Here is a 12404-nt window from a genome sequence, read left to right as displayed (position 1 = left end):
CAAATGGGAAAAAAGCAAGGATAAAGGAGACAAATTCTGTTTTGGGTGGAGCTTACATTCTGGATAATTATACATAAGTAGTGAGTACTGGAGGAGTTAGAAACTGTAGGGGAGATTTGGAGATTGCTGGCCAAGAAACGGGTGGGGGAAGGCACTTAGATTTGGGTTGACCACATAAACCGCATTGAGAAGGTGATACTTAAGACATGAGGTGAGCCAGGAAACCAAGTCAGCCATCTGAAAAATATTTCAGGCCAAGAGAACTGCATGTGCAAAGGTCCAGGACTAGGAGCATGGCTGATATGTTAGGGAAACAGCAAGAAGGTCAGTGTAGCTGTTGCAGAGTGAGGAGGAGAGCCAAGTGGGAGAGATCAGAGAGGGAGCTATGATGGGACACATTGTAGTAAGGATGAAATAAAAACTGAAGGTCAGTTTATCCCAGCAGGAGCTAGGGCCTAAGCACAGACAATAAAAAGGTAAGTCCCAGAAATTCTCTAGGTAGATACATAGGCATCTACCTCTCCTGCCCTGCCCCACCTGGCAACTGCTGAAGGGCTTCTCTGCTCCTCCTGGTCCCCTGGCTGGGGCAGTGCTTACACCAGAACAAGGTAAACATCCAAGCCCTTTCCTGGCATAATCCCTTCTAATCTTGTGTGAAAAGCCAGACCCACCTTGCTGCCAGCTGCAGTGGAGGGGGATAGGCCACTGTTAGCCGGTGGGACCCAGGCTCCCTCCAGGTGACTTTCCAGTTTATCTTGCATTGCTCTGGACTTGAAAGGGTCCTTGCAGGGTCCTAATTCTCCTTCCACAATGGTGAACAGTGTTGAAAGAAAGCTTGAGTTGGGGGGGGAGGGGTAGGAGAGGATGTTGAATGTCTAAAACAGTCACTTTAACTCCAGAGCTTTGCTTTTATCATCTTAATAAGCCCCAATGCCCAGCAGGTCCTGTTAGCCCTAAATTGGTAGTTTAGTCTGGGAACAGGATCCTGATTTCAGGCCTAATGGATATAGGTCTGTAGTCCATTTCCCCTCACTTTCTAACCCTGACACCAAAGGCAGGTCAGATCTCCTGATTTCCTTATGTTAATTAGAGGTAGCTAGAAAACCTTGTTTGTGGGATTTTTGTAAGGATCAGGATTGTGTTTGTAAAGCAGAGGTCACAGCAGGTTGAGCTTGAATGGGGCAACCTGCATCCCCCTAAAGTCCCTTTCCTATGGAAACTTCTGTAAATGACTGTTGGCTTTCCAGGCTAACCCCCACGTACCCAAACTATAGTGACCATAAAACCAAAGCTGTGCTGATACCTGTATCCAGTATTGTATCAGGGCTCTAAACTGGCTCCCACCGTGGCCAGGAGGCTTTGGGTCCCTGAGTCAAGGGCCATTTTAGGTGCTCCCAGAAGGTGGGCACTGATGAGTCACAACTCTGCACTCTGCCTTCCAACAGTAGCTGTTCACCTTCAGGAGGAATGCCCTGCTTAATCTGAAACACAACTTCCAAGGTCTTCTCAGAGGTTTGCCCAGGAGGCATTGAATGCTTAAATAATCAGCCAACTCATTCATCTAAGCAGCATTTATTTGGTATTGGCTGTGGACTGGGCCAGGCCAAGGGACTCAGTTCTAGTTGGGAGAAGATATGCAGCTGGGAGTGAGGGGTGTTCTTGAGTACATCTCCCAGCTTTGTGTGCACAGCTTCTCCAAGTTATAATTTCTCTGAGCCTGCTTCTTCATCCGTAAAATGGGATCAACACCACCTTCTATGTGACAGTTATGAGACTCAATGTACTGTGCCTGCAAGGCAAGAGCAGGTGTCCCCACATCCATAAGGGCTAGAAAAGTTGAGTGGCTGGCAGGACTCACAAGGCTCAGGCACTGGGAAGAAGTGAGACAGGTCTGTATGTGGGTGGGCCAGCATCTCTACTGGATGGAGAACAGAACGTTTGCACTGAGCCTGAGGGCTGCCTCCAGCTCCCTCAGGTTCTGTGAGAACATTGGTGTCAGCAGGTTCAGCTCAGCAAAGGCAGAGTCAAGAAGCACAAGGCACCACCAGGGAAGGTAAGCTGGGCAGATGAGAGCCTGATGGTATTCAAGAGCCACCTAGAAGTAGGCCACTTGTGCCCTCCTAGACTCTTATTAATAAGACTACAGACTTTCCCTAGTTCCTGGAATGTCAAATCTTTTCACTCTGTTTTGGTCAAGGTAGCCAAGGTCACATGCAGGGAAAGCTAAGAATGACACGTCAGCACTTGAGTAGGATGCTGCTCTCTAGTTGGAAGCTGCTCAGTCAACCGCATCATGCTGCCTGGTGTGCATAGGACTCTCAGGCTAGCAGAAAGATCAGGCCACATTCACTTGGGTCAGGTGTTCCAGAGTCCCCAGGAAATGGGAGGTGATGCTTGGAGGTTTTTTGTGCAAGGTATGTGCCTGTTTCTGCACAGGCTGAATGTTGGGAGGGAGCTGACTGAGCCTTCTAGGATCTAACCCAGTATGCTGTTGGTAGGCTGCTGCACCTGATTGAGTGCTTTCCCTCTCCTGGCCTTGGATTTCCATCCTGTAAAAGAGATCATGTGACCATTAGAGACCTCCCTTCCAGGTTTAGGATTCATGTCCAACACATACTTTTAGCTTCTTAGCAAAAGCATATCATGCTAAGTGAAATAAGCCAATCCCAAAGAACCAGAGGCTGAATGTTTTCTCTGATTTGCAGATGTTAATTCACAATAAAGGGGTGGGGGCTAGGAAAGAATAGAGAAGTACTTTGGATTAGACAAAGGGGAGTGAAGGGATGGGAGGGGCATGGGGGTAATTGGACATTATTATCCTATGTGTGTATATGATTACACAACCATTGTCATTCTACATCATATACAAACAGAAGAACACAAAGTTATACTCCATTTATGTATGATGTTCAAAATGCATTCTACTGTCATGTTTAACTAATTGGAATAAATAATTTAAAAAAGGACTAAAATCAGAAAAAGGGAAAAAAAAGCTAAAAACTAGGCTCACCAGATGTAGCCGTCATTGGCAAAGGCCACAAAGCTAGGAGGCCCATTACAAAGTCAAACCTTGAGAAGTATCTGGGGAAATCTTAAATTCTAACAGCAGGGGGTCAAACTTTTCTTGAAAACTTAAGGGTCAAAAACAAAACAAACGGGCTGGGATTGTGGCTCAGTGGTACAGCGCTTGCCTAGCACATGCGAGGCCCTGGGTTCAATCCTCAGCACCACATTAAAAATAAATAAAAAAAATAAAGGTATTATGTCCATCTACAATAAAAGATAAGCAAACTGAAAGTATCTGTTCACTCAGTGAGGTCAGCAAACAATAAACCACCCAAGTCTCTACAGGGCATCGACTACGAAAAACACCTACATGAGGCCCTCAGAGGGCCATCAGGATCCTCAGAGGAGGGACTCCCCTTGCCCCCCTCAACACACCTGAAGTTCTCAATAGTCAACAGAAGGAAGGAATAACAGCTGCTTTCCAGCAGAGAAACAGCATATTATAAAACCATCCTGACAGATTCCCCTCAGGGGTCAGACCTCCTCAGAAGCAGTCTGTTAGGCCTAACCCAGGAACCAGGACTCATCAGGGCCACCTACTGGTGGCACCAAAGGTCAAAGCTTCACAAAGGTAGAAGCACTATTTTCACTTGAAATAACCCTGGAATCTGTAGCCATATCCTTTAGCTTTGCATACCCTCAGTCAACTCAGCAAGAGGGGCAGTCACTTATCATTAGGAAGCAGCCCTCCTGACTTTGTTCAAGACCTCAGCAGCAGAGGCCTCTCTTAGAGAAACTCTCTCTGGCCCAGCAAACTAGGCAATGTCCCCAACCCCAGAGAGAGTGCTTCAAGCTCAGAGCCCTTCAACACTGCTACTAACCCAACTCACAAAATTAAGGGCTTGTCGCTACCCAGAACACCCTGGGGTTCCCCAGATGCTGTGGTCTTCCTCTGAGACTCAATTCCAACTGAAGCCTTTTTTTTTTTTTCCAGTGAAACAAAAACGTCATCATTCTCATGTTAAGTCTTCTCACTGGGCAAAAGCCATTAACCAGATTATCTTAGCTGGCAAAAACATGTTTCTTCTACTTTTTCTTTGGAAAAACAAACAAACAAACACCTTCTACCTTTCTTGTGGAATACCTCTGCCTACAAGGCTTTTTGCCTGGCACCTCACTGGGGCAAGCTGTCGACAAAGATCCTGGCCCTGAAGTCCACTGGAAGCAGCTTCTGGCACGGACCTGCGTCAGTAGAGGAGACAAGTCACCCAGTCCTTGCCTCTTCCTGCTCATGTTCTGGCAGCTAGAGCCTCATAGAGCCTCACAGCTGCTCTCAAGATGGCCCTTACCCCAGAACACATACTCATTCTGTCATTCCTGAATGCACAAACACATCACAGAGGGATCACACGGGCTGGGTCCAAGTATGAAGCGTGGCTCTTCCCTAGTCCCCTGAACAACTCCCCAAGGATGTGAAAGCCGCGTACTCCCCCTCACATTCAATCCACATTCATTTACTCATCCACAGTATGCCTTCCAGTGACAGCGGTCTTCTACTGCCTCCCACTTGGCTGCTCTCCTGGCAGAGTGACAAGTTGTTTTAAACTATCCTGTTCTTTAATGCCATCACTTGCTCATTCTGTCTTCTCCAGTTCTTTGCAGGCAGGGCCAGCACCATGTGGTGTTGGCTGGTGGAGCTGCACACGAGGTGTGCTGCCTGTTCAGAGGAGGAGGGGTGGTGCCAAGAGGCTGAACCAGTGGCTGACACAAGTGCCCTGGGTGAGGGAACAAGTGAGAGAGACCCAGGATGACAGAAGAACAAATGCAAAGAGGGTGTCTGAACCCTGGCTCTTATCATGACAATCTTCTGCAATGTCATTTCCAGGCGAAGCCCCCCTCTAAATGTGAAGAAATATTTCTGAATTAGTCAAAAAGTGAGAGTGACCTAAACCAAAGCTCAGTCCTTCTAGGCTGATGTCTACCTTGCAGGCAACTCATAGGCTGCAGTTCCACCAGAAGCAACAAAAGAAGTCCAAACTCTTGATTTCTGAATCTGCTTTATTTCTCTGCATAAGGAACCCTGCACAGGCAATTCAAATTAAAACAAAATAAATATGTGAATATTCATGTAAAACTGTCCTTTCTAATGAACAATTATACACAATGTACAATTTCATGTTCACTGCGTGGGTTTACAAAAAGGTATCATTCCCAACTAAAAATGCACCAAAATGGTTCCATGCAAACCTATCAAAAGTGACCAAAAATATGGAGGGAAAAACCTGACTGAGAGGACTTTGCTTTTGTTTTGTTTTGTGTTTTTTTGTTTTGTTTTGTTTTTGTACAATCACAGAAAAATAAAAACATCTAATTTCTTTGTTAAATTTAGAGTAACTAAATGTGGCCACTGTTTATAATGTCGGTTTATGAACCTAAAACATCTATTTAGTTACCATAAAAGTATGTCAACATCAAATTGGAAGTGAGCATTATTGAGAAAAAGGAGGGGGTGACAGCACCCACGGTCGTTCAGTAGTCAGTGTCAGAGCCCTCAGTGTTGTCCACGTTTCTTGAGAGCATGTAGTTGTCCATGTCGATCGAGCGGCAGTTGTTAATGGCATAGCGCAGGCGCTCAGCCATAACCAGCTGGCTGGAGTAGGGGGGCAGCCTCAGCTGGAAGAAGCACGTCTGTGAGGTAGGCAGACTGTCGTAAGGCTGCGGAGAGACAGACCCAGAGCCATGACTGTGGGCAGCAGGATGCCAGGAGGAGGAGGGGGGCTGCCCATTACCGCCACCCCAAAGGCACATAGGCATTACTGCATGGGCACTTCAAGTGAAAGGCAGAGACTAAGCCAAGACAGAGTAGGCACAGGCTCTGCCTTCCTGTAGCTCTGGAGGCTTTTGGTGAAGACACTTCCTTCCTCTTCTCACCTCCTCCAAGGCCCATTTGTGGAAAGCAACAATAAGCTCTGGCAGGACTGTTCGAGAAAACATACTTTGCACAGTGACTGGCATGGAGTAAGAGTGCAGCGAGATTCGTTCCTGTCCACCGAGAGGGGGCAGAACTGAAGCCAGCCGCAGGGATTCCTCAGCACAAAATGTGAAGTGAAAGGAGCAAGTGTGTGGTGTAACTGGCTGTGGGAACCACCAGTGCCCCCTCCTTCTTTCCCTGTGCTCCCAGGGTGTATTCTACATTCTTCACTGGCCATCAATGCCAGCACTCAGCCCAGACGAGGGAGGAGCAGTTAAAGCCCAGTGCATGCACTTAACTGATGGTGATGCAGTCATTTAAAATGATACTCATGACAACAGCAAACCAGAAGAGTGCTTGGAACAGATTATGAGATTTTTTTTTTAAAAACAGAGAACACAAAAATTCTAGATACCTCATTCAAAAATGTGTATAACTGAGGCCAAGACTAGGAAGAATTACACAAAGGTGAAAATGGCTATTACTGGAGAGACAAGTATGTATGTTCCCTGTCCCTCCTGGCAAACAACAATTTTGCAAACTATCTATTAAGGTTGATAATGATGTGACACTGTAATAAATTTTTTAAAAATTAAGTTTTACAAAAAGAATCTGCCCTCTCTTTCTTGCCCCGCCTCCTTTTGAAATCAGCTCTCTTCTCAGTCCCACACTCAGTTGGGCTGCATTTCAAAGCAGTGGGAGGTAGGTGGGGGCAGAGCCTAAATGTACCAGAGCCAGTGATGACAGAGAGCTCTAGTGCAGAAAAACTGAAAACAGCAAGGAAGGGAAGCACCACCAGATGGCTCTGATTACTTAAATGTGATACTGGAAAAATTATCTAAAAGCTACAAAGGAAATAGCCAAAGCAGTCAGTTTCTGAGGCTGACAACCCCCAGAGCTTATTGTTGCTTTCCACAAATGGGCCTTGGATTAGTGGTGGATTAACTCCTGGGGTGGCAGGAACAGCTCAGCACAGACAGACATAAGGCAAGGGTTGTTTTCAGAGCTGAATAGAAGGGAACCATTTCCTCCTCTCCACCACACTGAAGCAAGGAGACAGATTCACAACTTATAGTTTCTGGCTAGTCAAGCAGAAAATTTATGGAAAGGCTCTTTTCATAACTGTTCCTGCATATGGCATCTCTGGTGAGCCTAGTCCAGGAGCAAAGTACAGGCCTGCAGCCTCAAAAAGCAACAGGAGAGGCACAGCTTTGGCTACAGCAACTTCCATGAACGGTTGCTGGAAAAACATCAGAAAGGTGAAACTGGAAGAAGGGCCTTCTGTAAAGAGATCCCACTTACCTTAACACTTCTGATCATATACCATGTGCCCTGCTCAGAGACTGCCCGTTCCTACATAGGGAGGGCTTGGAAAGAGTGTGGTGGAGTCAGAGGGAACACCCACTCCCAGTTTAGTAAAATACGTGCTGGGCTCACAGGGTGTACCAAATGCTCGGGAGGCCAAGAGAAGGAGCTCTAACTAGGTCTGCCTTCAGGCATGGAGCAGGGGCACATGAAAACATCTGGGAAGGCTTCCTGGAGGAGACAGCACAGGCATTGTACTTAATGGACAAATAAGTGCTTCCAAGCATACATGAAAAGCAGTGTAAAGGAGAACTTACTAAGGAGTCAACACAAAACCACAAAAGTTTAAAAACAGCATAGTCTTCTGGGGAGAAAGGAAAGCAACCCATTTATGGCCAGAATACAGTAAGTGTAAAGAGGTGACTCTAGAAGGTGGGGAAAAGACCCCAGACTGTGGAGGTGTTTAAGGCAGCTAAGGCTGCTGGCATATATTCTCTAGTCAATGCAGAGGCCCCTGATAGGTCTGAAAGGAGAGTGGTGTGGTCAAATGGATGCTTGAGAAAGATGATTCTGACAGAAGCATGCACTTCAGACTCAAAGCCTTTTATGCTAAGTAAGCCACCATCAAAAGTGCAACTGTGTTGGGGCTCTGTGGGTGGGGCACTTCATTAGGCCATAGAGAAGCAGCACCACTTTCCCCACAATGCATACCACACCAGGAAGTGCAGAGCATGTTAGTGCTATTCCTGGTATCTTTGGGTTCCTACTGTGGCATACACACACCAGGCATACAAGTTCCACAATGAAAAAGAGGCAACACGATAATCCTTCTGCCAAGTTTAGATTTAACTTGGAAAGATGCTGGAAGATTCAGGAAGGTTGTTGCTTGCAGTATGCTTTCTATATCAATTTAGAACTTTTCCACAAAAGCTAAGTGATGTCACTGAACAAGTTTTACTGCTTGATATTTTAAAAATCTAGATATCACAAAGATTAAAGCCTAAATCAGCAGGCCTACTTGAGGGTCACAGTTTGGTTTTCCCAACATGCAAGCAAAAAGCAAGAAATGCAGGCAGACGTTACAAAGGAAAGAAGACTAGCTCACTTACCCTATCAACCTTCATGATTTGAAACCTCTGAGAAATGTCAGCAGTGTTGGCTGGAAGTCGAGAGCGTCCAGACACGAACCGCATGAAGAGCACCCGCTCCTCGTTGGAGAACTCCTCCAGCGTGTGCCAGAACCACTGCACCAGCTGATGCTGCTCATCCACCTCACGGTAGCGCACCACCTTCTTCAAGACCTCAACAGAGATCTCGGGCATCCCGCACACCATCTGCTCCAGCTGCTTCGCTGTGAGAAGGGACAGCAGTGGCACAGGGACAATCCAGGACATCCCTTCTCGGACTGCAGCCACCTGCTCCCGGGAGAGGGTGTTCATTTTAACATGTGTATGTGTGAGAAGATGTGTGCCCACAGTGACCCAACTGGGCTGGGCACTGCTGCCTGTTCGTCTGCTCCCTAGACCCTGAGGCCTGTGAACAGGACCACCCTTGTTAGAGCCTGCCCTGCTCTGGGACTCTATACTTCTTCTTAGGAACCTGCCTCCTTCTCCCCACAAAAACCAGCATACTCCCAATGGCCACTTACTCATATTCCTGGTCACACATGGTTGTATGGCGTTAAACTGTGCTATGTGTGGGCATTGAATTTCATCAACAAAAGAAGCTCTTAGAAGACTCATGTAGCTGTACACTAATTTGTAATATATACATCATACAAATACACACACATATATATATATAAACCTTTGTGTGTGTGTGCGTGTGTTTTTGTGTGTGCTACTAGGGATCAAACCCAGGGCCTCATGCATGCTAGGCAAGCACTCTATCACTGAGCTATATCCCAAGTCTTTTTTCATTTTATTTTGAGACATGGTCTTGCTACATTGTCCAGACTGGCCTCCAACTTGTCATCCTTTTACCTCAGCCTCCTGAGTCATTGGGATTATAGTTGTCCCCCATTTCACCCAGCTGTATTGTTCTTTTGAAAATATTTATATCCTATCTAGGTGTGGTGGTACATGCCTGTATTCCCAGTAACTCAGCAGGTTGAGGCAGGAGAATCACAAGCTCAAGGCCAGCCTTGGCAACTTAGTGAAACCCTATCTCAAAGCAAAATGAAGGTGCGGGGCACACCTGTAATCCCAGCAGCTCAGGTGGCAGAGGCAGGAGGATCACAAGTTCAAAGCCAGCCTCAGCAACTTAGTGATCCTAAACAACTCAGCAAGGCCTTGTTTCTAAATAAAATACAAAAGAGGGCTGGGATGTGGCTCAGTGGTTAAGCGCCCCTGGTACCAAGAAAGAAAGAAAAAAGAAAAGGGTATGGATGTAGCTCAATGGTAGAATGTTCCCAGGTTCAATCCCTTGCACTACCAAAAGGAAAAAAAAAATAGTTATATCCTTCTTATAAAAATTATTTGTGCTCACTGTTAAGAAGAAAAGCACAAAGAATAAAATAAATATAGGAAGTTGGTAAAGACAAAGAATTTAGTTGGGAACCTTGAATTCTAAATCCCAGATCTACTTGCTAACTCTATCATTTTAATCTTGTCATGTGAAAAGTGAGACAATACTGTTACCAACATGACTCTAATGAAGATTTAAACTACATGGAAGCCTTGTGGCTCATACTAATGTTTACGTAATCATACCATTTTGGTTCTCTCAGCACAGTGCTGAGCATGGTCTGGCTAGGCAAGGCCAAGGAAGAAGTTGCCAGGGTCTGCCCCAAATGTCTGCTTAGAAAAAACGTCTCCTCTAAGGTTGTACAGTAGTGTGTACCCTAAACACAACTCTTTACAGTTCAAGGTCTGTTTCATATATTCTTCTCTCTTGTCCAACTGAAAATCACCTCCAATAAACAACAAAACTTCTAAGAATGTGAATAGGAACCACATGTTGGGGAAGGCCCTAGGGTTATAATGGTACTGGGGTTGTTGTGCCCAGGACTGAGGAACAGGGATTGGCAGTGGTGGCCATCTACAAGAAATATCCTAAGCCAAAGCATGTCAAACCAAGCAGTCATGCCTAGTACCATACAAAATAAAAACTGGAAAAAATAATACTAAGAGATGGGGCTGGTTGCCTGGAGGTGGCAGGGGGATAACTGGGGACAATTATGGGAAGACATTCAGTTCCAAGAGATGAAGAGGAAAAGGCCTTATTACTGAGAAAAAGAGAAGGAAAAGGTCAGGGCATGGCAAAACATGGCTGAAAGGAAGTGGAACATCAATCTGACCCTCAGAGGAAGGGCTAGTAGAAGAACCTAGACAACTAGAGTGAAGCCTGGCTCGGGATCCCAGCTCTGCTATGGGCACACCACCTCTTTTCTGATTTGTTCTTTCTTTTGTGAAACAGCAATAGTAATTCTTAGTTCACAGAGTAACCATGGGAAAAACTACACACACACACACAAAAAGGGTGCTTGGCACCATGCCTGGTGTGGAGGTAATCAATATATTTTTTAGTGAGTTATTCTCTGAAGATTAAAAACATTCACAAACAGAAGATGAAACCTAAGTCCTAGCTATGTAAACAGCATCACTGACAGAATCCACCTTCAGTAAGCTAAGAGAAATACTTTTCTGACTGGACTTGGCCCAAAGCCAAAGTCAAAGCAGCAGCCAGGATTAAAGGGTATGGAATATGTACCCTTCAAATTACTAAACCTTGATGGCCACAGAGCTTGGGTCCAGTTCTCATGAAGACCCCAATATATTCTGAAAATAAGTATTACTGAAATGGTTATTAATGGTTATGTTACCAAAAAAAACATTCTTGGGCACAGTATTCATTTCTATGGTTGCTCTTTCATACTCCCATCATTTATTAAATGCTTACTTATTTATGGGAACAGAAAAAAGATAAATGAAATAAAAAACACATTCTTCATTCAAAGTCTTAAATAAAAAAATAAAGAAATAAGACCCAAACTCTATGGTTTAGTTCTTAGACCATCACATAGAAGTATGTGGTGTATCTTAAGAGATTTCAAAGTACAGAAAAAAGTCTTACAGATTAGGGACCCAGAGGAAAGCAAATCTTGGAGGAAATAAATTCCTAGCTGGGGCTTAAAGGATTGCAGAGAAGAGGGAAAGAGGCATGCTATGGGATTGTAAGACTAGTGTTTAGGGGTTGACTGACCCAGCCAGAATTGGGGGCACGGGGGCTGGGGTGGGAAGCAGTGGATATGTAGATACACTAAACTGAGGAAGAGTGAAGACAAGGTTTGAATGACAGGGTTTTAAAAGCTTGGCCTCTCTCCAACCAATGACCAATTCAGAGCTGATTGAAGGCCTTGAGTAAGGAGATAGGAGACCCACAGATTGGGCCTGAGAATTCTCTGAACATGGTCTGAAACACAGGTACAAATACATCAAAGCAGTAAATACATATGCCCCAATATAGTAGTAACCCATCAGCTCTCATTCAAAGATAAACCCAAGCATTCACATGCTCCTCCTGCAAGATTTCAGCTCACCTGCCGGTCCATCTCATGAAGTCTATATTCAATGGCCCTCTCCACATACTCCTTCCTATTGGAAAATGTGAGTGGGATACTATTTCCACCGGGGATTATAGGAACCATTTTGCCATCAGCACTCTGGCCAACAAAAGAATCAAGAGGAATCATCTAAAAAGAGAAAAATAAAAATAATTTTATTACTTGGCAAATATGTCAACAAAAAGTATGTCACAAGTGCCAGGTGTGGTGGCACATGCCTGTAATACCAGCAGCTCGGGAGGCTGAGGCAGTAGGATTGCAAGTTCAAAGCCAGCATAAGCAAAAGTAAGGTGCTAAGCAACTCAGTGAGACCTTGTCTCTAAATAAAATACAAAATAGGGCTGGGGATGTGGCTCAGTGGTCAAGTGCCCCTTAGTTCAATCCCCAGTACCAAAAAAAAAAAAAAAAAAAAGTATGTCACAGATATATATTGCACAACAGTAATAGTTAAGATTTTTAAGGATAAAAACAAAGCAAACAAGATAGGTCTGACTGATCAGGCTACTTAATCAGCAAGAATGTGATGACTCATCTGGCTATAGTTAAAATAAAGTCAAA

The 12404-nt window shown here is 45.0% G+C and overlaps 1 protein-coding gene across 11 annotated transcripts in view; it reads right to left on the bottom strand.

The window, feature by feature from the left end:
• Window positions 1-5046: 5046 nt before the first annotated feature.
• Window positions 5047-12404, bottom strand: part of Herc1 (HECT and RLD domain containing E3 ubiquitin protein ligase family member 1) — a 200628-nt gene continuing 193270 nt past the window's right edge. For all 11 annotated transcript variants that reach the window (XM_058573360.1, XM_058573368.1, XM_058573363.1 and 8 more), the window contains exons 76-78: window positions 11823-11975; window positions 8392-8697; window positions 5047-5721 (exon numbers count right to left, since the gene is read on the bottom strand). In XM_058573360.1, coding sequence (XP_058429343.1) covers window positions 5536-5721; window positions 8392-8697; window positions 11823-11975 — 645 coding nt within the window. In that variant the 3' untranslated portion in view covers window positions 5047-5535. The remainder of the gene's footprint in view (window positions 5722-8391; window positions 8698-11822; window positions 11976-12404) is intronic.

The sequence above is a fragment of the Marmota monax genome, unplaced genomic scaffold (genome assembly GCF_021218885.2).
Source record: "Marmota monax isolate L192 unplaced genomic scaffold, Marmota_monax_Labrador192_F-V1.1 WCK01_AAM20220418_F8-fsc00078, whole genome shotgun sequence".
In the NCBI taxonomy this organism is placed as follows: Eukaryota; Metazoa; Chordata; class Mammalia; order Rodentia; family Sciuridae; genus Marmota; species Marmota monax.
The sequence above is the reverse complement of the archived record's forward strand: the minus strand, read 5'-3'. Positions and strand labels throughout refer to the sequence as shown.